Below are 25263 nucleotides of genomic sequence, written 5' to 3'. Positions count from 1 at the left end.
GCGCCACACATGCCCAGACAAAACATTATTATTATTCCACTTGTTTACCCAGGAAAGCCTCCATGAATCTCATGCCTCTTTCTCTGCCAAGTTTTCGCAGTAGTCGGTGATGATTGCGTTGACAAATTTGGGCCACGACGCCGGCATACAATGGCCCACGCTTGCGAATTACGTCAAGCAATCTTTAACAGTCACTCTGAAGCAGAGGGCACGCACATTTACAATAAATGCAGGCACAGCTATTGCGTCGGAACCGTGAACCTCTGAAACAAAGCCGCGGACGTGCCACCACTTAGCCACGTCACTGCCCCGAGGGTACGTCCAACCACGCGTTCACGTTCCACGCTTGCGAGAACGTACCGCACGGGCAGCTTGGCGCGGTCGGGGTCGCGTGCCGACACGCTGCCCACGTAGGCTCCCTCCGTGCCGTTCTCGGGCACCTCCATGCGGTACTCGCCGGCGCCGAACACAGGCGGCTCGTCCTCGTCCTTCACGGCGACGCGCACCAGCGCCGTGTCGCGGAACGGCCCTCCCAGCGGCGCTCCGCCGCCGCCGCCACCGCCGCCGCCGCCGCCCCCGAGGATGACGCCGCGCGCCGATCCCACGCCCGAGTAGCGCGAGTCGACGTGCGTGTTCGCTGCCTGCACGCGCAGCGTGTATGACTCCCGGTTCTCGAAGTCCAGCGGCTGCGTGGGACACACACGCACACGCGGGGCAAGGTCACACGCGGGACAAGGTCACATGCCGGACAAGGTCACGTGCACACACTTGGGAGAAGGTGACACGTTCAGCCTAAAGATGGGTCGCTACCGGAGTGATCAATTGTACGATACGGTTGCAGGCAAACCGATCGCTGCGACTAGCAGTTGAGTAACTGGTTGCTTGCAGCAGCGAAGGACTGCTTTCAGGCGAACTCAAAGTGGTTGCTGCGATTCCTGAATGTGCTCTTTGAATGTTCTTGTTGCGCAACCGCTCGCTCAGATGTGGACAAGGCAGCTGCAGGCACATTTCTGGAGCGACTCAGTCGTGCACGGGAGCCGAATGCCAATGTCGCGGTCTACCAGCCATGACGAGAGGGCTTCGGGAGAGAGTTCGTTTAGCAAGGAGCACCGACCTACAGTGGTTCGCTTTATGATTCATAGTCTGGGCTGCATGACCACAATCAGTTGTGCAAATGATTAGTCAGGTGTGCACCAGGCTTCATAGCGTCTTAAGCATCAGGCCCTGTTGGTACAACTGCATACACGTGCGGTTGTTCTCCGTGTCTGTTTATTCGTATTCATTGGTTGTCTTGGAAACCTGTTTTGATTCTCAGTTCAGGTGCTGCTAACCATGTCCAGCGCCACGGTCAATTGCGCTTCTTAATTCTGGCGGCGCTCCGTGACTTGTGCTTTAGCATTTTCAGGCAAAATATCGAGTCAGAAATGATGTCAATGATCATCATCATAACCATAATCATCATCAGCCATTATCTATCCACAGGCTCAATCCTGCTTAGCTTCTGAGATCTCGTGCGATGGGGAATTTTGATGGTTGAATTGCTTATAACCTTGCTTTGGTCATTGGCCTAAACCTTGTTTAGCCCGAATATAAAACACTGTCATTCGCAACCATTCTCTGTCGATCCACTCCTGGATGAAGGCCTCCACAACGTATTTGCTGATGGGGGCTGATACACCACACTTAACCACCAGCACGCTGCCCATTGCGGTTTGGTGCAGATAATCCGTGAATAGACAAAGTATTGGACCTTCAAAGAGGAGAAAAAAGGCTCCTGCACTTTACATTTTAAAGGCCGGCGAGTGGAAAGGTGGACGGTGGCAAACTTATAGCCTGCCATACATTTGTCCTGCTTTACTCTTGATCTCCTTTTCTCCCACACATCCATCTCCTACCTCCCCCCCCCCATCCTCCCACACACAAACCCTACGGGTATCATGCAGAACGCGGTTCTGTTTTCAATATTCTTTGAAGGTCATTAACACGATGGGAATAATTCAGTTGTTCTCTCCCACGCTTTATCTGACATTTCCTCTATAATTTATTTCAATTAAGCCAAAAGCAGGCATCGTTCTCACATTTTGCCCACGATTTACCGCGTTCCGCTGGTCATAAGGAGCATTGCATGCGAGCTCTCACACCCACACACACATTGTGTACAGTGTATAAATCAACGTACAGATGATTAATCAAGTTAATGCACATCCACTGCGGAATATAATAATAATTATCATTAGACAAAACTTAATTTTCAGACGGTAAAAGTTTCATTTGTTACGACAATATACCGGGGGAGTGCATAATTAACTTTTTTCTTAGCAAATTTCCACGTGACCACGGTCAAAACTTGCCAAAATTAGAGAATAAATATTGTCCGTCTCCCACCCACCCCCATACCCTGCCTGGCGCTGACAGACACAACCCCAGTGAGGATAGAAAAAAAAGCCACATGTTCTTATTCATCATAGAGAGTTGAAGCATATGGTTATGTTTAATGGAAACAAGACAAGCCTTTGTCAGTGATGCTACAAATGAACGGCATGAATGCTGATTGGGAGATTCTGAGTCGTAATCGCAGGATCGCTTGGGGATAGCAGCACGGCTCTGCAGGGCCAAATCAGTCAGCTTCCACGATCAAAACACACATCAACGCTCCCACGGGGAAATAGGGCTTTGGGAAATCTGAATGGGTGTGAATTCGCATAGCGGGCTTGCGCCGTTGCTGAATAGCATTACGTTTGTGGGTGACGAATGCATGAGCGGTGAGGATTGTGATGGCATCATTAGGAGTCAGATGCTGGCAGATATTAATGATGCCCTTTGGGAATGTTCTCACGATGCTCATCGGAATCGTTAGCTGTCTCCCCGCTGGTTTCGCGAAGCAGCATTCTAGGATTCCGTATACCTCGATGCAGGAGTGGGTTGTTGAGGATCCTGGTGTGGAATTTTAATGATGTTACGGTTGAAATTATGCACGGAATCGACGGTTGAAAAACAGAACTGTAACAAGAATTCAGCCACTTTAATTGGAAATCGTTCCTCGAATTCTGCGCGTTAATCATGCCTGGGACGTTCGCCTGCGTTCTTACTAACTACGATCCACGGTGAAATTAACAAAAAGAAGGACGTAGCTAAATGCAGAACACAGACAGAACTTTCAAAGGGAGCATCAGCAATACAATCAAATATATACATGTGGTGAGCTTTAATTCGTGACGCAAAAAATAATTAAAGAGAAGCCACTAAGATTTGTTTAAGTCTCGGGGTGCACAATAGGTGCGGCACCAATTCATCCTGCGCCGGACACACGACAAAAAAAATCGCACTCCACTGCATACAAAGGAGACACTGCCACTCCAGTTGATGCCTATCGTTGAAATGACTTCCGTTATCAGTCACTGCAAGGGAGTAAAGGTGAATTGTGATGCGGGACTTTGCTTTAAGTTTGACTTGTGCATCCGGAGCCATTGACTAAACATTCCATAAAATTTCCTCCTTCAAGTGCAATCGCACGATAAACATTTGCCCCCGTATTTTCATGTAAGTCTGCAATTAGTGGGCAAGACGTAATAATGTTGAAGCCTCACATGGGTTTCGATTTAAAGCTTTCGTGACCGTAGGGATTCATCTTTTTGGTTCTTTCGGTAAAGTCACATAGAATGGAAATAATAAAATAATAAAAATAAAACATCATAAAATTTTCACGACGTTTCGACCACAACGCAAGCAGCCGTCCTCAGGTGAAGAACAGGGCTGTCGGAAAGACCTCAAATGGGTGTCACAGACATCTTTCATGAGGGTCCTGGCTTCAGGACAATTTGGCCAATTCCACTGTTTTCATGAACCCGCTGTGCGACAGCAAGAACCGGAGTCCCCAGAGAACGCACGCATGCACACACACAAGAGGACAACTCTTGAAACATCACAAGAGGCAGCTGCTCAGAAACACGAAATGCTTTGCCGCAGCAGATGCGACCAAGTGCCTGTACAGAACTCACAGCATCATTCTGGATGTGTAAATCCCCACGTGCATCATTCCAGTGTATAAATAGCCACGAGTATCCACGTGTCACCGTGTTTATCTAGTCACGTGTCTTTGTGTGTTAGCATGAGCATCTCAGTGTGCCTTTGTAAGTTCCCATGTGTCACTGTGCAAATTCCTGTGTGCGTGTCTCCATTTGTGTCAGTTTTTTCCCAAGAGTATATCATGGGTCTGAGTGTGTCACCGTATGTTCCCATGTTTGTGTCCTTGTGCGTGTCCCTGTGTGTCCCTGTGTGTCTCTGCCTTTGCCCATACGTGGCCTTGCTTGCCTACATTGTGTTAATCTGTGCTCTCTGGACACGTCCCCTCGGATCCCCGCGTGTCTCCATTGTCTCTCGATCTGTGCCATCTTGTGTTTCCAATGTGCATCCCCATGCATCCCCGTGTCCGTCTCCACGCGTGCGCGGGCTTCACCGCGACCACCACACCTCGTCTTCCCTGTGCACTGGGAGTACGACCCAGCTGGAGATTTTTGTTTTGGGGGGGGGGGGGGGATCGGGAGAGGGGCGGGGTCAGGCACCTTCTTGAGGGTGATGATGGCCTCCTGCGTGTCAGAATCCGTGGTGACGTCGAACATGCCCGGAGCGTCGGATTCGATCAGCGTGTACGCCATGGCAGCGTTCTCCCCGACGTCGGCGTCGTCCGCGCGGATCCTTCCGACCACGGAGCGGACGCCCGCCGCCTCCGACACGGACAGCGGATACGTGCCTGCTCGCACGCGGACGCACGCACAGACGACACGCGTGGCGGACACGCCGGGGTTAGGGTGCAGGGAGAAACTGGATAGTGAGGCGGAGGAGGAGGAGAGAGAAGCGGGACAGCAAAAGGAGGGGAGAAGAGGGAGAGAACTGGAAGGGGAGGAATGATGGGACCCGCAGCAAGGGAAGAGGAGCAAGACAATGTTTGTTTACCCAGGAAAGCCAACCCGAGTCTCAGATCCTGCCGAGTTATGCATCGGCAGGGAAATGTTGCTCTGTTTTCATTTAGCAATTTCCTGTAACTTCAAAGTTGGCAAATGTGGTCGCAATAATAATTATTGTAAAAAAAATACAAATTATTACGACTTTGTTTGTTTCCTGAATAAAGTGCCAATTTTTCTGGAGGTTTCTGAGTTGCAATATACGAGGTGCAACGCCATAGGATGAGGAGACTAATCAACAACCTACATGCTGTATTTATTGTGCTGCTTCCTGTTCTGGCTCATCTCACCCAGGCTAATCGACCCGTTTGTTTGTTTTTGTTTTAAAGATGATGAAACTTTTTTGAAAAATAAAGTTGTAAAATTAAACGAATTGGGAAACAAGAGGAATGCTTTCGTGACTGCAGGGATTCATCTTCTTGGTTCTTTCGGTAAAGTCACGTAGAAGGGAAGTAATAAAATAATAAAAATAAAACATAATAAATAATTTTCACGACGTTTCGGCCACAACGCAAGCAGCCGTCCTCAGGTGAAGACCAGGTCTGTCGGACAGACGATGGACGGCTGCTTGCGTTGTGGCCGAAACGTCGTGAGAATTATTTTATTATGTTTTATTTTTATTATTTTATTACTTCCTTTCTACGTGACTTTACCGAAAGAACCAAGAAGAAGAGGAATGCCATTTCTGCCCCATCGCATTGGATGCTCCGAAGCTCCTACCCACATTTGAAACTCATGGGCAGCTGAGATCGTAACGTTGCGCAAATGCAACGCCCGCCTCCATAGCAGCGTTTGAACTATGAGCGTGCCGTGAGCGTGCCTTAACAAAAATTAAAATGCAAGTCATCAGAAGCCACAAATTAAAAAAAAAAACTGGAACAGCGTGAGAATTAAGGCAAATCATCATCACGGAATGGCGCAAGTTTCTGTAATCAAAATACGTCGTTAATACGCAGCAGCATGCTGCCAAAATGGTGAAGCAGTGCCCTGGCGTTTTATGCTTTTTTTGAGGTATTAGCTGTCACAACTGCCATCGATGTTGGATTAGGTTTCATGATGTATATGTGCACGCTGCGTAATGTTTTTATGCATTCATGTTAGTAATTTATATGGGTTTGCATTGGGAACATTGGAAAACACCATGGTGATTCTTCAATTTCAGATTTATATTTTTGCAACCGGGATGCCTATTTTACGTGTAAACACAATTTGCAAGTGAAGGATGCAAAGCAACAGTGCGCCAATTTTAAACAATGCAGTCGACAACCAGCCATCATGTAGAACCAATCCAAATAAATAGATAAATAACAACGTCCAAAAAAGTCCCGAAATAAAAAAATTGGGAGAAAGCAAATGTAAATTGAAAAACCGCAGCGAGTGTTCATTTTACTTCTCATAACCGCGTATTGTATTGCGTGCACGTTGTTTGTGTGCCACTTATTTGACTTGAAGTCATTTTGATCTTGTAGGTGCCTCTCACTTCAAAGCAAGGGCATCTCACCGCAGTCTCTAAACAAGGAGGAAGAGTAATTTCTTTATGCTATTGACTGCAATCTATTATTTGGTATGTTTGTGAAAATACGGTGTTTGACTTGAATTTGGTAATATAAGAGTTTTTTTGGGGGGTTAGATCGCGTAAATATATAAATACGTCGTTAAAACCCACCACCACCCGACGCAGCCAACTAGTAAGGGTTGTCACGTAAACAGAACGTGACAATTCGTCACTAGTACAGCACACCGGTGTGTTGGAGAGCCAAGCCACAACATTTAGAATAATAATAAATTATAATTTCCAACCCTTTGTTAATCCACTACTGGCCAAAAGCCTTCCGATGCCACATTGGTCATGTGGGTTGTTTGATTATACTTCACTGTGCTAGCTAGTGCGGGTTTGGGGGGAGAGCTCAGGACCGGCTCAGATAGCACCAGCCACTGATGTTACCCATGGCTGGGAATTGAACACGTGTAACCTGTCTTCTTGGTTCTTTCGGTAAAGGTCTGTCGAGAAGACAGAGTCTGTCTTCTCGACAGACCTGTTCTTCACCTGAGGACGGCTGCTTGCGTTGTGGCCGAAACGTCGTGAGAATTATTTTATTATGTTTTATTTTTATTATTTTATTATTTCCATTCTACGTGACTTTACCGAAAGAACCAAGAAGATGAATCCCTGCAGTCACGAAAGCTTTAAAACGTGTAACCTGGTTTTATGATGCAGAGTACGAACCGCTGAACCACCACTCTCCACCCAGTATCATTCTTCAAAAACATACAAAACAACCCATTGATGTTAAGGTCGCGTACAAAGTATTGTGTTCGAGGCTGAGCATGCATTCAATAACCTTTCCTCAAGAGCCTTTCCGTACCTCGAACACGCAACGTAAATACATGAAAATGAATACACAAGCGTGCGGACACCAAAGCACTGGAGGGAGTGTAGATTATTTTAACCCGTGATGGCGCGCCGTTCCGCTCAAAACAATTGGATTTTCATCATGAGAGGCCGCGCAATTTGATCCTCATTTTCCCCATGGGCAAAGCGCGTGTATCAACGCCCGAACGCGACGGGCGTGGAAGCGCGGGCCGACCACGGCATGAAGGATCAAAAGCGACGCCTCGCGCCTCCAATTCGGGACGCGACGCTCGCCGCACTCTGCAGAAAAAGAGAAATGCCTCGGACGCAACAGCGGAGAGTAACGCGCCGCCTCCTAAAGGGGGGGAGATGTTGTCGGCAATTCCATGTTGCTTGGCCCTAGGTTATATAATTGCTTGGAAAGCTTTCAATCCGTTAATTACGCGCAGTAGACCAGGCACCACGAGAGACAACAAAGAGGGTTTATTTTTACTCCCATTGTGGTTGAAGACGCGACCCCTGATGATTGGACATTAGGGAAACAGACAAGCTTTATTATACCGTAGAGTGCATCTAAAACATTGAGGAACATAATTGCTTAGATATTTACATTTTCAGATAAGGGCGTTTAACATAATAAGCACTGCTCTGAGACTTTTGAGTGGAGGTTATGAAACTGAAAGTTATTCATATTATTCAATAAATTACAAATGTTGCATTCATTTCCAGCATAATTTAACTTTTGAATATTAATCGTGACAGGGGAGCAGGCAGATGTAAAAAGCTGAGCATTTCAAAGGGACGAACAAATCATGCCGGCCCGGTTGCCTGGCGTTAAGCACCGACGCTTTGGAGGAATGCAATTAACATGATCGATCTCTCAGCGAGACAAAAATTCACCAGGAGTATAAAAGTGAAATTCTGAACTCTCCGAGTAAAGGCTGGCCTGCAGAGCGGTAGATCTTCCAAGATGAATTTAGTAAAATTAGGGCCGACTCAAAAGGTTCGGCCGCTTGGCGGCAATCGTGCAGCATTATTTTGCAACTGAAAGCATTTCACTCCGGTGTTTATTTATGCCACTGATTGATCTCAATCAGACTATGTATTCATACTGGTGGAATCCGATGAGCTATGAAGCTCTTTTTGGCATATGTCCAGTAGGGGCGGGTGAGAAAGTTACAACGAGAACCGATACAAAAATACAAAAAGAGTGCAGAGTATAGGAAAGGTAAGATAATCACACAAAAAAACGTTTTATATTTTACCAGGTAAAGTCGACTGAGCAATTAGCTTCTTTTTTCAGAAGCAACCTGGCCACAGATAATAGCTCAACGAAGCGGCTCATCATCACGTGGAAATGCATAGCAGACAAGCAATCTAAACGCGCGTTCCTAAATGTGGAGGGGAAAACCCGGACAACCCGGGGACAATATGTCCACGCGACCACGTGGAGAAAACTCCATGACGATGATGATGACGGCAGATCGCTATCCTTACATTCTTTAAAAACACGCACGAGAAGCAAGACTGCCTCTGTAGGTCTGATTTTTTTTTTTAAGTTAGTCTTTCTTATTTAAACAATCACCAGAAACTTCAACCCAATTGGTTGTCTTGAGCTGATGGTATAAAGTCGACGCAATTTAGGTGAGAACCCATCTACCATTATACAAACGCAGTTGAGTGGTACACATTTTATAAAAAAAACATTGTGGGATGACATGAACAGACTCAGAGAAGGTAAACATTTTATTGTCTATCTTTTAGTTTATATCCTTTAATTAGCCCTCCTTCCTTGAACAAGGTAGCATAGGGACGTCTTCATCAACGAGTAGAGTGGTAGTACAGTGGTTAGCACACTTCATTTCGCTGAATTCATGCTCTGTGAATAAAACTATCGGTTTGAGCATCATAGGACGAGCATTACTCTCGTATGTCAGAGCGAGTGGGAAGGTGCTGCTGACTATTGTGTGCGGACCAGGTGACTGGAAGACGGAATCTCAGAGGTAGCTCTGTGACATCTGCATCCGCATGCCCGTGCTCCAACACAAAGGGGGCTCATTCCCTGCCCTGTGCGATTTCCACGAATGCTTTTCATTCCGACATGCGGAAGCCGCTGGAGCTTTCAATTAGCACGATCTGCTACGTAGGGTGCGAAAGAAGTTCAACATACAGACATTGCGGTATGAACCGGGCAACCCGAGTGTGATACTCAGCCACGACTAACACAGCGGTGAGCGACATCCCGACTGCTCCTGGCCTCACCTCCACTAACCAACCTGTACCAGACATCGTGATGAAGTAAGGTCAAACAACTCCCATGACTGACAATGCATAGAGGGTGGGGGAGGATCCATCCAGCTGTGGATTGATAAAGGGACCTACACTATTAATTAAAGCATGCTGGGTTCCACTGAGATACACATCTCCTTCTCAAGGGTGTCCTGGGAAATATGTAGTGAAAGTTAGAGGTTCAAAGTTACAAGGAACAAAGTCATTATAAACAACTTAAACTCACAAGCTCTCGACTGGATCCTCTGATCGACTAATTGAACTACACCGTTCCCCCATCCAAGGACGTTCTGCACAAATAAAATAATTTCCAGCCACTGGATGCCTATGGGAGGGACCCCACGCTGACGAAAAATCCCGCGCTTAGTCCGTTGCATCGCGCGCTCGTAGCGGGAAGCTCTGTGCGGTTTTTGATCTCTTCGGCGGATGGAAAGCCACGTGGAAATTTGAGCCACCCCCGCCTATCCGCTTTCGCCGTCCCAGCACAAGTGTGCGGGCAATTTAAGCAGAGATCTGCCACCAGCATGGGGTGGGGAAAAAAAACAAGCGGGATGCAAATGTAAATATAGAAATATTTACGTGATCAAAACAAACAGCTGAGCAGCAACAGACCACCAGCCGGAGTCGTGGGCAGGATTGCCAAAGTTTTAATTTTAGAAGTTTCCTTCTTTGATGTTGACCTTGCATTTTTTGTCCAAGAGATTAAAGTGTATTTAAACATGATCTGATTAGACGGCCGTCTCCAAGGATTCAGGCAAATTTGTTGCAATTAAAAGGGAATGTAAGTCTCTACATAAAATTAATATACACACAAAACTGCGAGTGAGTGATTGATTTGATGTAAATTATAATGATGTGCGAGCACGGATTGAATAAGATGAAGTTTGGCACAAACATATTTTTGAGTCTAAACTTTAACGAAATATTAGAAGAGCTACATTTTCTAATTTGGCTCACAAACAATGAATGCTCAGAGTTTGACTGGTTTTACGCACGAACAGGGGAGGGGTATCTTGAAGTTGTATATTGCTTTAAGCATCGTACTGAATACTTGGAAATATACAATCCCAAGGATAAGTGGCCAAGTGTGCCTTTCGTAGAATTGTGATGCTCAAGCCGACAGAAAGAGGATAGAGACCAATCAGAAGTATTGGTCTAGATATCGATACATCTTTATTTTACATGCCAATCTCGCTCTCAATAACGTAGGCACGAGTGCACACGAGCAATGAGTAATCTTCCAAAATTCACGTCATCTTTTCTAACCTTGAAAGTCTCGAAGTTCCTGGAGGTATTCCCTGCATTGGCTGTCCCTCCATCATGAATCTAGAACTTCCGTCAACATTCCTTCTTGCGGTGTGTCCTGACTTATCCCACTTACCTCTTTTTAACAGTTAAAAATAATGGCTATAATTCTAGCCATTATAATTTGTGTTCTCCGATCCGCAAAAAACATTTTTTCTATTTTCCAAAGTAAGGCTCACTGAGCAGTGAAGCTATTTCTCAGAAGCGACCTGGCCACAGACGATAGCTCAACGAAGTGGCTTATCACGTGGACATTTATAGCAGCCAGATCCTCTTCAACGCTTGTTGATTCTAAATGGAGGGCAAAACCGGAGGACCCGGATAGGATACAAATCCACATGACCACGGGGAGAACATGCAAACTCCAAATATACAGGCGTCAGGGTCGGGATCAAACTCACGACATCCTGTATACAAGGCGAGGTAGTCAACATCTCGCCACCACGGCATCCCTATAATTTTGGGTCTCAGTGTAAGTTGCAAGCAGGCGCCTCTCCATGCCTCTTTGTGCACTTTTCAGCTTTTGTTCCATTTCCTTTGTCAATGTCCACGTTTTTGACCAATGTGTCATAGCAGGATCATATGCACTCATTGAGACACTGCTTCTTTCAGGCACACCGTTTTTTTGCTTTTCACGATAAAACATTTTATTGCTCCACTCTTCTCTCACTCACCTATTCATGAGTAATTTGAATCCCAGTCCAACTTCCGAAATTTCACTCGATAAACACACTCTTTCCAGCTGCCAATCAACTATCTTAATTTTGTTAGCAAACTCGGTGTGCATTACTTTTTCCTATTTATATCGAGCCAAATTTTGCAGCCTCATTTAGTGAGTTCCTCCATCACATTGTGTAACATTCATTTCTGCAGGTTTTTTTTTTAGAATGACTGTGTCGTCGAAAAAAAAATCCGAGACGGTTAATAACTTTTCCATGTAGGTGGATGATTTTATATTTCTCCCCAATCCAATTATCAGGAAAACATCTTCTAATAATTGCTGCGAATAACTTTGGCAACCACGCAAAAAAACTATCGATCGGATTCTGGAAAAGTCAAATGGATATCAAATTCCATTATTGTCTAGTCTTTGTAGTCAATGAAAAGGCATTTGATCGCTATGGAATGTGATGCCATCATCCCAGGCTCTCAGAAAGAATACATTTAAAAATATATATTTTATAAAAAATGAAAACCATCCACAATAATGGAATGCCTATGCTGAGAATGCACGAGGAAATTAACACAATACATAACACAAGGATTCAAGCAAGGAGATACATATGCTCTTCATGTGTAATAAATGCATATTTATGCATATATATAAAAAAAACTTGAAAAGCACTTTTGGTTTATATCTGAATCACATCCAATCAAACTTTTTGCAATTGTTTTTTTATTGGATCAGATGATTAGATCACTGAGCATAGATCAGAATATTATTTTAACAAGATCAGGTCATCATGGGACCTCCTTTGCCAGTACCAAAATATGAGAATAGGTTTTCACCTTTTTTTCTGGCAACAAAACAGGTGTCAAGATGTTAAAACACCAAACTGAAACCTTTAACAAGGGATCATGTGTGCATTAACCACCATACTTGTGGTCAGAATGCAAACAAAAAACACACTCTGATAATATCTGCATTGTCTTTGAAACTGATTCGTCCACACCAGAGATAGCTTTCTTTCAAGGCTCGTCTCAAACGGTCTAAAAAAAACTGTACTCATGCAACACCCCCCTCATCCAATAAACAACATTAACCACACGGTAAAAATGCGATAAAATCAATCAATTCATGACTCAAATCATGACCCCAAATCGTATAATCAAATCGTTGTTTTGATGGGGCATGGTGGTGGGGGCGTTGAAAAAATAAAGATCTGTGTATCGACGTTTATAGATTGTGGAGGAAGGCGCTTTGAGTGACAACCTAATGAAGGCCAGCACAGCACAAGGTGGGGGGGGGGGGGGTGGTCTGGAATGCACCATGCCTCCTTTTGTCTCCCTATTGCTGATTTTCACACGCGCACACTGCTCCAGGTACTCGTTTGCGCTGAGTAGACGACATGCTAACTATGGCAGAGAGATTTCTGCAAGTCAGTGGGACATGTCGATAACTTTCAGTTGAAAGTCATTTTGTCAGGTTTGTAATGTCATACATTTCCTGAAGTTAGATTAAATATGTTGTCTATAAATACAGAGAAAGAGTATGTATTATTTTAAAATTAACTACAACGATATCGCTGACATTTACACACTTGTCCAGGTCATTATTTTATGCCGAGTCAACCTAAAGGATGCCCAGAACAGGTGCAGATATAATTGTCTGCTGATGTGAGCCATGGCCGGGATTTAAACCCAGGATGCCGTGTTTGAAGTGAGGTGCGCTAACCACTATGCCAATACTTCCCTCATGCCTACATACCCACTAACAATCACACTGACGCAACACAATGTTACGGTGAGGACAATGGACTTGCAACTCCAGAGGTCGGTCAGCTCAGTCCCCCCACGGAGAAACCGTGACGAAACATTGCCCCAGCCTCTGTCCACCCCTGCAGTATAAATTCGGTACAACCGCAGCTCGTCGATTGGCAGGTCGAATTTGGGTGGGGTAAAGTGTTGGGCACTCTCCATCCTCTTCCAAGACGTCTGGCCGGTGTGCAAGAGTCGGCCAAAACATCCTCTATCCTCTCCCTGCTCTCCGTCGAGCGGAGGACCTTCCCTCCAGCAGTGGTTGTGAGCAAATGACAACCGCAGGGCCGCACCCCCCCCCCCCCCGTTTTTTTTTTACCCGCGTCTTTTACGCACGGCACGGCAAACGCTCGCTCGCAGTGCGTTTGCGGGAGACTTGCGCAGAACGACGGAGGGACTCACTGCGAGCGAACTTGGGCGGGTTGTCGTTGACGTCGGACAGCGAGATGGTGACGGTGGTTGTGCCGCTGAGGCCTCCCTGGTGGCCTCCCATGTCCTTGCCCTGAATCACGACGCGGTACTCCTCCCGCGCCTCACGGTCCATGTTGGGCAACGCCGTGCGGATCTCGCCTGGGAAGGGGATGCCGGTGAAGAAGGCGATTAACGATCAACGACAAAAGGAAACGCACATTCGGGCAGATTTATTTTCCGAAGTCGCCTCCACCCCCTCGCCAGCCGCCCAGGTAACTACATGAGGGATGGAAGTGTTAACTGGAGGTGATTATTTTCTTTCCTTTTCCAAAGCGCCGTAGTTCCAAAGGTTACACTGAATGTCAAGGTCGCAGTGGTTTCCTGCCCAATTGAGCGTGGGGTGGTGCTAATCCCATGCTTACAGCCCTGAGCCAGTGATGGAAATTCCACTTTCTTGTAAAATAAAAGAGACTTTCCATCGGACAACCACTGTTGACTTCCCAAACAAAGTGGTACTTTTTTTTTATTGACCCCCGGAGAGATGAATCTCTGCTTCGATCCCTGACTGGGATTTTAATTCGCAACCTCCCGATTGAAAATCATGCACTCCACCACCCGACTGGATTAGGATGATTGAAACAGCTGCCGTATTAAGCATTCATACAACGCACCGCTAATGGCGGGGGCTATGACAACAAAGGCGCTTGCATCCTCGACAGCACGAGAGAGCGACTGCGCTCGAATTTCATTCCAGCTGCCCCACGTGGGTAGGGGCGAGACAATGGCACAACGCAACCAAAATTGCCACTTGCAGCACAATTTGCGTGGAGAGGACGAACATCACGGAGTGCCCTTCGCATCTTCGCAGCCGTCACCGCAAATCCCCTCCACACACCGAGCCAAAGGTTACATTTCATAGGGCTCATGAAATAATTTCAATATTTATGTTAGCTCTCCTATGCTGCGCTGTCATCCGTCAAATCTCCTTGGCTCATTGCTGGGAAATTAAAAAATAAAACGGTCAACGGCACCGGCCGTCACCGCTTTGCCCGCATGACAGCTGTGGTGGGAGCCCTAATGTGCAATTAATGTCAAAAGGCTGCCCGTGGAAATCTTACAGCCACCCAACATATTTCCAGAGTCAAGAAATCGTAGCCCCCCCCCCCCCCCCCCCCCCATGAGCAGTAGCGGGCACTTTTTAGTTTTTCCTCCTGCGCGCACGCAACGCCAGCACGATCCCTTCAGTAACCTTTATATAACCGCTGGATCGAATTAACCCATTGGGACACATTGAAGCGTCATTGCCTCTTTCGCAAGGGTAAGAAGACGAAATATATTTTAAACATTTAAAAATTAACACATTTTGAACAAATGTTCGGCCAATTGCGCTTCATTTTTTTTACTTTAAACACAACAAGACATGTAACGTAGGTGTCTGATGTTTAATCCAAATGCTTTCGTTGACAAATTGTTCCTGACGTTGGGTTTAACCTTAATTTCTAATAAAAAAAATGTATTCGATTTTTTTTTAAATCAGCGACAGAACTGGGAACAATTTCACTTCACCACCATTTTGCTTCCCCGGTGGGCAGCTGCACATTTCCAGACGTACATTTCAAACACATTTCAGAGGCTTTCAAGGTCATTAGTGTATATCGCCAAGTGGCTTTTTCTCTGCAAAAGTATGTCATCCCAATTAGGACTGTAATTCGGGCAGAAATTATGTTTCCACCATTCTCGATATGGGAAAAATGCACATAAAATACCACAGTGTCAGATATGCCCAGATGAAGTGATATTTTTCATCTGCGGTTAAATGGCGTGGACGTATTGAGATGCCGTGGAATTTTAGCGCCCAATAAATGCCAATCCTTATAGAAAAAAAAAATCGCACGTGTCAAACAAGCTAATTATTCCATAAATACGCCGTATTTTCTAAACCTGCAGAGAAATGGCTTCCAATTGAGAACCCCCACGTGCACGACTAGGACGACAGCGAAGGTTAGACTGTCGGAGGCTGTTGAAATGTTATCGAACTGCTCCGCGGTGCTCCTCACCGGTGTGTGGATCCACAGAGAAGTAGGGGTGGCCTTCGAGCAGGCTGTACACCACGCGAGCGCTGCTCCCGTACGTCGGGTCGTCTGCGTCGGTGGCGGTGACGCGGATCACTGGTGTACCTGCAAGGGCCATCAAACTCCACGTTCACACCTTCTCTACTCCACGCTTCAAATTAATGTAAAAAAAAAACGATTTTCACTTTCCCCCCCCCCACCGCATCACCCATCACCCAATCACCGCAATGGGTTGCAACGTGGTCATTCGTGCCAGTGTGGATTTCCAGAATAAATTTTGGAATTCAAAGCCGAAATATGCTCCACTCATACACTTGGCAAAGTGTCATGCCGTGGCATGGTGCGGCATGAGATGACCGGGTGGAAATTCGTGAACGTGTTGCAAACGTACAGAAGACAAAACATTCGCATCAAAGCGCGGTCATGCCGTTGCGTTATTTACTTTCAGAATAAATTACGAAACGAGCTTGCGAAAGTGAGTCTGTCGGGCTGGGATGCATGCCCTCCATCAGGAGTTTTTACTTTATTCATTCTCAGTATTGGACCCAAAAGTCTGTAAAATCAACATGGCAAAGTACGCATACATACATACATACACACCAGAAAAAGTACACACACACACAGAACGCACAACTCTCTAATCACTGTAGTTCCTCCACTACAGGGGATATGAGCTAAAAGCTGACCAGTAATTGGTTTTCTAAATATTTACCAAAATAGATTTCAGATGCAGGGGACACTTAAGAAAACACAATTATGGGAAAGGAAACAGGCACCCACGCACCTCAGAGTGTGACACTTCCTAAGAAGTAGTGCAATTTGTATTTGCTTAAGGACCAAAGGCAAAAAAGCTAAGATACGGATTGGAATGAGAATGTAAACTCGACGTGCGGCTGCCAACGGTTTTCCTCCAGAACGCACACGCGCAACACCAGCTACTCATTTGAATTACATTTGGTCCAGGGGAGGTCCTCTCTGCGTACTTATTTTAGGCCCAATCTAACCTGGGGGTGGCCACTTAAATAGATTTGTTTATTTACCCAATAATTATTATTATGATTGCTATTGTAAACCAATTCGTTGTTACGATTAACAGCTAAGAATAAAAACGCATGCGCCATTTCTGGACACTCTGTGCACACACAACGGTGGCATACTCATTCGTGTAGAAAAAAGTGATAACAAAAAATTCCCGAAATCAGCAGCTGGATGTTTGATGAAGAGAGCGCAAGCCAAATGTGCACGCCCACAACCAAACGGCATTCGTTCTGTTCGGTTTTCCTCCCTTTTTCTGGTTAAGTCAGATCACCTCTTTGACCTCATCAGGGGCTTAGTTCCACATCAGAGCGTCCATGCCGATAAAATCAAGTTTGGAACATCATCCATTCAATTACAGCCACCACTGGAAGGGATGATACCTGGATTTTCCTCTAACATGCAGCTTAGTTCAGCCGGCTGCGCTCACAAACAAAACACTATCTCGCGTGTGGATTTTAATCCAGACTAACAGATTACGAGGGGGTTTTTGTTTGTTGCTGGGAGTCCAAACAGCTAAGCGAGCAAACGGCTGGGCTGGTTCTGCGTGTGCCATTTCCTTTCACGACGAGGAAGAGACGCGAGTGTGACTGCTTCATTAGAAAAAAAGCCCGTGGGTTAAATAAAGAAGACCATGCTATAGAATTAATGGGCATTTTTCACCACATTTGCGGCCTCCCCTCCCCCCGCCCCCACCGCCACTCTCAAAGTAATTTTGGGTGAATTAAGCTGCTGCACGTGCATTGCGACATGTTCATTTCAATTAAGGTCCAAACTATTTTCGGTAAGCTCAGCTTCGGATAATGAATGTATTCATAACAAAGCAAGCCATTGTACACACGAAATCACCCACGGTTCTCATGAAGCCGAAAGCGACCATTTATCAACGTAGCCATATATTATTAATAAATGGGCTTCAATTGACAGTGTGATAATTTTCACACAAAAATATTTGAAGATGCATAGCATTCCTTTCCTGCTTTGCCCCCCCCCTCCCCTCCCAATATAATGTTGAAACACGTGGCAGATCAGTTGAATTAATAATCAACAAAATCATACTTCTCAGCTCCTTCTCGATCAACTGCTGACAGCCTCCCCATGCATTTTATTTTACTACGAGGGCTAGTTGGCCATACATCACCATGCCGGTCACTGCGCATTGTCGAGAGAAATTTAAACAACAGTTCAGACATGCCTTGCAACTGGAGCAAGTTGAGTGAGGTGTCTAGATTTATTGCGCAAAGCACTCACCACTGCGCCACCACTCCACCTCCCTATTGGCTAATTAGGTTGCAGAGTATCAGATATAATGAGCGGTGAAGATCAGTGGATAGCATTCACTCTCATTATTAGGAAGTAACTGGAACTATCCATTTTTAAATGCCGATTCAAGCATCTTCTCTTTAGAACAGTTTGCTTTGTGTTTAGTTTGTTGTCCTATACCTGCTGCTCCTATTAGCACGGTCGGCTACGTACGGTGCAATCGAAGTGCAACCTACATACACTACCTTCATTTGTTTCGCAAAGATAACGTACAATAATAATAATAACGGTAACAAACTCGAGACACATCAACGTATCTGCGAAAAGCAGAGAATGTGTAAATTATTGCTAATCGTGTTTCAACAAGTCGTTAGATTTAAAAATGCATAGCTCCAGCGGCTTCCGAATAACGAGAGGGAACGCTTTCCCACTCGCCTTAAACGAGTGGTGAAGCACATCTTTGCACACAATTGCAGGGATCTGCATGCGAGTGGCGTGCTAAACTCGTCCAAGAGTGGAGATGACGCGAACTCCGATGATCGAACAGCAGTTGATGGATTATTTCCGCGTTTGCTCCACCCCATCAGGGGGGTGAGGGGGGGGGGGTGATCAGCCAATCACGCGGGCCCAGCCAGCCAGGGTCGCTCCCCTTTAGGGCCAAGGCGTGGTTAATTGTTTGGCTGATTTGTTGATGGAGGGGGGAGAGCATGGCTAATTTATCAATTTGGGAGGCAGATCAAAAACACATGGGACACATTTGATTAACGCCACAGCTCGTGATGATGATGGAAGGCTGGTTAAACAAAACAAAAACGAGACAGACGCTCGCCTTGAGCGGTGGATTTGCAAAAAGGCTTTTTAGAGCCTTTTCAAAAATTACATTCAATAATTTAAATTTCTATCCACGGAAGATCACTTGTAACGATCGAGTATATTCAGCGACGGCAATCACCGAATGATGTCACATTCTCCTTGACACAGCGTTAAAGGCGGGCGGCGGTGGTGGCACACGCTTGCCACTCAGCACTGTGGGTCGCACAAACGTTGCGAAACGCCCTCGTACAGATGCACGTGTGTTGAACTTCTTTCGCATCGTACGTAGCCAACTGCGCTCATCGGTTGGGCGTCGATGTCACCATGTTCTGACTCGTCAGGAGATGGCGAGACGGCAAGTGAATGGATTTACATTCTGTTTCCATCTGTACGGGGACTGAGTGGACCGGTGTTTCCTTCCGAATGCATTAATCACTCATTGATGGAGTTGGCCAAACATCCTAATCAAGGGCTGCAGAGCTCGGGAAATTATTGACCTCAGTCCTGGCCACCTTCCTGCCCATCCGTGGTTTCCCATTCCTCTGAATCTAAGCAAAGTCAGAATCAGAATATTGATTTCACTGTGAGCGTTACGAAAAGTGTGACTGTAACCATTAAGCCACGTGTATAGCCTAACACGTAGCTAGAAAAAACAAACCCATTACAGCCGTAAGAAACAATAGGGAGAGAAAGACAGCTTAATGCACTGCTGATGCACCAGCAAGTGCAATGTCGGAGACACGTGACATGCATGCGAGGCATGTCAGTGCCGTCCTGCTGTTTTGTGAGCGCACCTTTGTGTACTGTTATTTTCTGGAGCACGAGTTGAGTGACTAATTGCGGGCCAGAAGAGGACGCAAAGGGGAAGTGTGATAAGCACCGCACAGGCCCGGGATGCCTTTGTTTCAACGGTTGTTAAGTTGACACACAGCACCAGTGGTGGAAATGGACCGGAACGCCCCGGAACACCGTGGCGATAGTGAACATTTGAACCAGACTGCGTTCCGGAAGGAATCAAGGATTCATCTCTATTTATTTGACTCGCAGATAGACTAAGAAAGGGACCCACGGACCCGCACAGAGACCCACCTACGGAGCGAAGTTCCTCCTCCTTGGATTTTTGGTGCGGGTGGGGGGAACCATTTATGAGTTCCCCCATTAATGTCTTCCCATTTCCAGCGCTGAATAGCACCACCACTCATCGTAGAACGGGTTGATGGAGGGGCCCAGGTAATGCACAGGTAGGAACTGCTACCCATATTTGACACGTCCGAGAATCATTGTATCGGAGTGTGCTAACTGCTCCATATGAGAGTAAAAACAATGTCCCACCCCCTCCTCACCACACACAATGCACAGAGTTCTCGCCTAGCCTATGTAAGCCGGATTGACAGACGAAGGGGGTGGTGTGGCCAGAACAATTCCCCATCACCTTTGTCTCCCCAGTGCTGATGTTAATGCACTGCACAAAGTATAAATTTAAGACAGGGTTTCGATCATTTTATCCTAGGCCGGGAATCCAACGCACATGGCCACATCTGCACATAAAGCAATGTCCACCATGGCTTCCCACACACACACACAAACAAAGATAGTCCATGTAGCCTCTTCAGGCTCTTAGGGCAAGTGCACCTATGACGACTGGCACAGCACATGAAAGGGTGAGTAGACAACGCCATGTCCGAGCACCTTTGCCGGCCCAGTGATGATGTTTTAGAGACACTGCACGAGGTAATCATTAAGGCTGGGTCAACCTAGGGGAGGCCAAGGACCGTCTGAAGAATTCACCACTGTGATTTGATCTTCATCAGAACTTGAACGTGGGTTTCCAGGCTTGGCAGCACAGTGCACTACCATCGACATGACCACTCCCCAAAAGTTATCACTGCAATCAGACACTCACACACACAGACTCACCCTTGCACTCACTCAGACACACACATACAAAGATCCCCTGTATAGCCTTACCAGACTGTTGGAACAAGTGCTGTTAGTGAGGACTTTTGAAGGATGGCATGGCACACGAGGGGGTGGTTGGCCAACATCACGCCCGGCCGCCTTTGTCTCCCCAGTAGTGATGTTTAAAAATCGCACCAGGTACTCATTTGAGGCCGAGTCGACCTATGGGAGGCCCAGGACCGATTTACATAACCATCACTGGTGTTGGCCATGGGCGGGAATCGAACTTGGCTCGCCGGGTTCGTAGCGCAGCATGCTAACCCTTGCACTACAGCTCATTTGCAAGTGCACTCACCCGCACGCGCACTCACCCGCACGCGCACTCGCCCGCACGCGCATGCTACCGTGTCGCCAGCCACCTACCGACATTGGCCATCTCGGGCACCGAGGCGCGGTAGGGCCCCTCGAGGAAGCGCGGCTCGTTGTCGTTGACGTCCTGCACTTTGACGATGAACTCGGAGGGCGGCTCCATGGGGTGGCCCGTGCGACGGTCGATGGCCTGCGCCGTGAGCGTGTAGTAGGCCTGCTCTTCGCGGTCGAGCCGCCGCGTGGCGTGGACGTCTCCCGTGCGGTCGTCCACCACGAACAGCGTGCCCGCGCCGTCGCCCGACAGGATGTACTTGACCGAGCCGTCTCCCTTGTCCGAGTCGGAGTGCAGCTGCGGGAGGACACCAACAACATCGACGACAACAATAAATGGCGTCTCGTCAAGGAGCATGAACCGTCACGCGAACTCGGGTCCATCCTCGCAGCAGCAGCAGCAGCTTTTGGCTGCTGGCCATCGAACAAAGACGGCCGCCGCATCGCGCGCTTGCAGATGCGCTTCTGCGGCCGTCTGGAACGCTCTTCCTTCCGATATTCGGAAGCCACTTGAGCTATGCAATTTTTTAAAATCTACATTGAAACCTCATTTAATCAGAGCTGCTTTTTGTGTTTGTTGTCCTTCCCCCGCACCTCCGCTTATCGTGGTTGACTACGTATGGTGCGAAAGAAGTTCAACACACCTCCATACAACAACTGCAACGGAAGTACACAACAATGGCACGAACAACAACAAGGGCAATGACAAGTTCACCAGCAGCAGATGCAACAATTCTAGCAACATCATTTGTATGCTATGAAGGGCCATTGTCCAAAATGTTGCCTATTTTTTTTAAGGCCGCACTGATTCTAACCAGTGCGTTGAGTTTTTCCATCAAGTAAAACTAGATTTATATACCCATCATAAGCGTCTATCACGAATTGATTATAAATCCGTACGTGCTGTATGTAATTCCTCCAATTGAGGCCTGTGCCCAGTAGAGGGGGCTACCCTTACACCACAAACGTACGGACGATGGAAGCGCTTCTTGAGTTGAATGACGACCCCCCGAATCGTGATCCTTCAATGAATCACGATGATGGACGAAATCATTCGCTTGCTACAAGCGAACACACGAGGGCTGGGCGGGGGGCAGGGGGGGTTGGGTGGTCTGTCAGATGAAGCAGATGTATCGGCTGTATTTCGCCATCGTGCCAACTCGTTTGTTGCAGCTCCAGCGGCACCGTTGTTCGTCGTGAGTAATGGACGCTCCACCTCCTGTTGTTATCGTGTTGTGATTCAGTGGTAGAGCAAGTTGCTCACGAATCAAAAGATCTCCGAGTTCAGTCGATACAAGTCAATGGTGGTTCCCCGATGGATATACTTTTCCCCATATTCTTAGGTTTTTTCGGTAAAGTCACGTAGGTAAAAAATTGTAATTAATAAAAGTAAAATAAAAATAAAATAAAAATCACGACGTTTCGGAGGCAACAAAAGCTTCCGTCCATAGGCGTCTTCAGGTGGATTGTTTTTCATTTTACTTTTAATAATTGAAATTTAAAATTTTTACCTACGTGACTTTACCGAAAAAAACTAAGAATATGAATCCTTGCAGTCACGAAAGCTTCAAATCTAGAAATACTTTTCCCCCTTTGCAAAATAAATGTGGAGTTTCCACCACTTGTTCAGAGCCTTGAGCCGGATATTAGCACTGCCCCCGATGCTCGTTTGAGCAAGAAGTAACTTTTACTTGAAACTTTGACTAGGTGACCAGGAGCATTGTTCAAATAAGTGCTCCCACGAGTCCGGAATTGTACGTTTTGCCTCTCGGCAAGATTTATCAGCTCCAGTTCCACCTGTACCACACAATTCTATAGATGATGAGTTTTCTCCTGCATCCATTTGGTTCTGTCTGTCTGGTTAGTGCTTATTTTCATTCAAAACAGCCCAGAACGCGATTCTGGGAACACATTTCTTTTGCACATCACATCCATCCAGTATCATTTTGTCTTAAACTTATTCATACGATTATACGAATATAGGGAGCACTGATGTTGAGTAATTATTGACAGGTCTATCCTTGTACTCTGATGGTAGTACCACAAAATGCCGATTAGCATTCCCGAAAAATATCGAATGAAAAATTAATCCTTGCTAGTTTGCCAAGCGAAACCTGTTTGGGCATGCATGCTACGTGACCCAGCCAGTGCCGCCTTCACCTGCTGGAGGTGCCTGCTGGCAGACAGGATGATGTTCAACTCCTTCTAGAATCCGTGACTTTTTTCACATTAGCAAACCTGGCTAGAGTCCAGGGTGGACTACAGGCTAGACACGCTAAATGTTGCAAGCTGAGCCCACATTTCAATGCCAATGCCATGGCAATGCTGGCAAGAAACGCGGCGTGAAATCTTTCGTCGATTTGAGTTTAGTTCACGCTCAGAGGGAACAGCTGTGGAGGTGGGAGGCCTAACATTAATGAGAGGGTGGCGTACTAATTTGTTGGTTTTAATAGGCTCCATGGTGGTTTCTAATTCATCTGCTACATTTTTATAATGCACACCAACACTCATCACCATCAGCCATGATCAATCCACTGCTGAATGGATGCCTCCCCAAGTCACCATCTCTCACGGTTATGCGATGTAAAAATCCATCTAGCACCTACACCCGAGCTGATTGTATTTGCTCCGTCTCCTCGGAAGATGTGCACTTGGAGGCAATCGATTCCTACAAGCAATCATGTTGACGAGACAACATATATCGTGGCATTATACATTTGTGAAACGCAAGAGCCATTTGATGTAAAAATATTATATATCCAGGAAAGCCTCATTGAGTCACGTGACTCCCTGTCAGGATGGTTCTGCATTTTGATGAACATTAATGAATATTTGGGAGGAAACCACATTAAAATGTATTTATTGCACAGCCGCATGCCTTCAATACCTGGCAAGTCTTGGTGGGCACCTATCCAAATAATAATCAGGCTCAAACCTGCTTAGCTGACCCCATCTCAGAAGGGAATGCACACTTAGGGTGATTTTGTTGGAGGTATGTATGGCGTAATAAGTACTTTACATCTCTATTTGCAGAAAGAGTACTTCACTTGCCTTGGTATATCTTGGACATTAAGAATCTAACAAATTATTTGGGAAGGATTTTTTTTCTAAAGGCATTAACTTTTCACAAAAAATGTCACGCTGACTTGCGCACAATTCATTACCATGAGCACGTAACCCACAAAGCCACAATGTGGTGAAAACAACACAGCCAGTGGCCTCTGGTCAGGCTATTCATAGTGACCTTGGTAGGCCATTAAAAATCTCCTCACCCCAACAGCGCCATTGACGGCAGGCTGACATGCAGCCACACAGCCCACGCGGCGACTTCCCACAATTTCTCAACGGCTCCTGTTAGCGAGGAAGCCTGCCTCTGGTGGCGTTGGGAGAAGCCAAGCACCGCTGTTAATGTAGAAGAAAGGGAAATTTGCATTTTACGCACTGTGCCGGTATCACGGGTCCTAATTGTGGCTTCGGGCCACGAACGGCAGGCCGGTTTGGGTTCCAAACGGAATTTGCGATCGCGAGAGCTCAAGGGCACGTTCCTGAGCACGGGCCCCTCCCGTTCGCAGCTCGATTTAACCCACGAGGCAAGCAAGGGGGTCGTCTCGGGAAGTGAGGACACGGAGGCCGGACGAGCAAACACCCTTCCACGTCTGCGCAACGTGGAAGGAACGGCCGACTGCCGGAGTGCATCCTACAGACTTCACGGCGCCATTCAATCTGTAAACGGTTGAACGTTTGCACTCCTGCCACCGCCCCCGATGCTCACCGTTTCCTGGCCACCCACCAGCAAAGTCCTTGCCATGAGCATGTGCAGCTAAGGCGTAACAACAATAATGATAATTGGTTTTTTACCCTTCTATCTGGCAACAAAACTGACACCTTTTTTTTTACAAGGAGTCATGTTTGCATAGACCACAATACCTGCAACCATAATGCAAACAAAAAACATAACTCTGAT

At 46.5% G+C, this 25263-nt stretch overlaps 1 protein-coding gene across 2 annotated transcripts in view; it reads right to left on the bottom strand.

The window, feature by feature from the left end:
* LOC133340435 (cadherin-7-like) overlaps nt 1–25263 on the bottom strand; it is a 124797-nt gene that overhangs the window by 21261 nt on the left and 78273 nt on the right. For both annotated transcript variants that reach the window (XM_061548660.1, XM_061548659.1), the window contains 5 exons: nt 21303–21597; nt 15855–15974; nt 13789–13956; nt 4563–4750; nt 361–686 (listed from right to left, as the gene is read on the bottom strand). In XM_061548660.1, the coding sequence (XP_061404644.1) occupies nt 361–686; nt 4563–4750; nt 13789–13956; nt 15855–15974; nt 21303–21597 (1097 nt within the window). The remainder of the gene's footprint in view (nt 1–360; nt 687–4562; nt 4751–13788; nt 13957–15854; nt 15975–21302; nt 21598–25263) is intronic.

The sequence above is a fragment of the Lethenteron reissneri genome, chromosome 9, assembly GCF_015708825.2.
Source record: "Lethenteron reissneri isolate LAM-NWPU_2019-01 chromosome 9, ASM1570882v1, whole genome shotgun sequence".
NCBI lineage: Eukaryota > Metazoa > Chordata > Hyperoartia > Petromyzontiformes > Petromyzontidae > Lethenteron > Lethenteron reissneri.
This window is presented reverse-complemented; position numbering and strand designations above follow the sequence as displayed.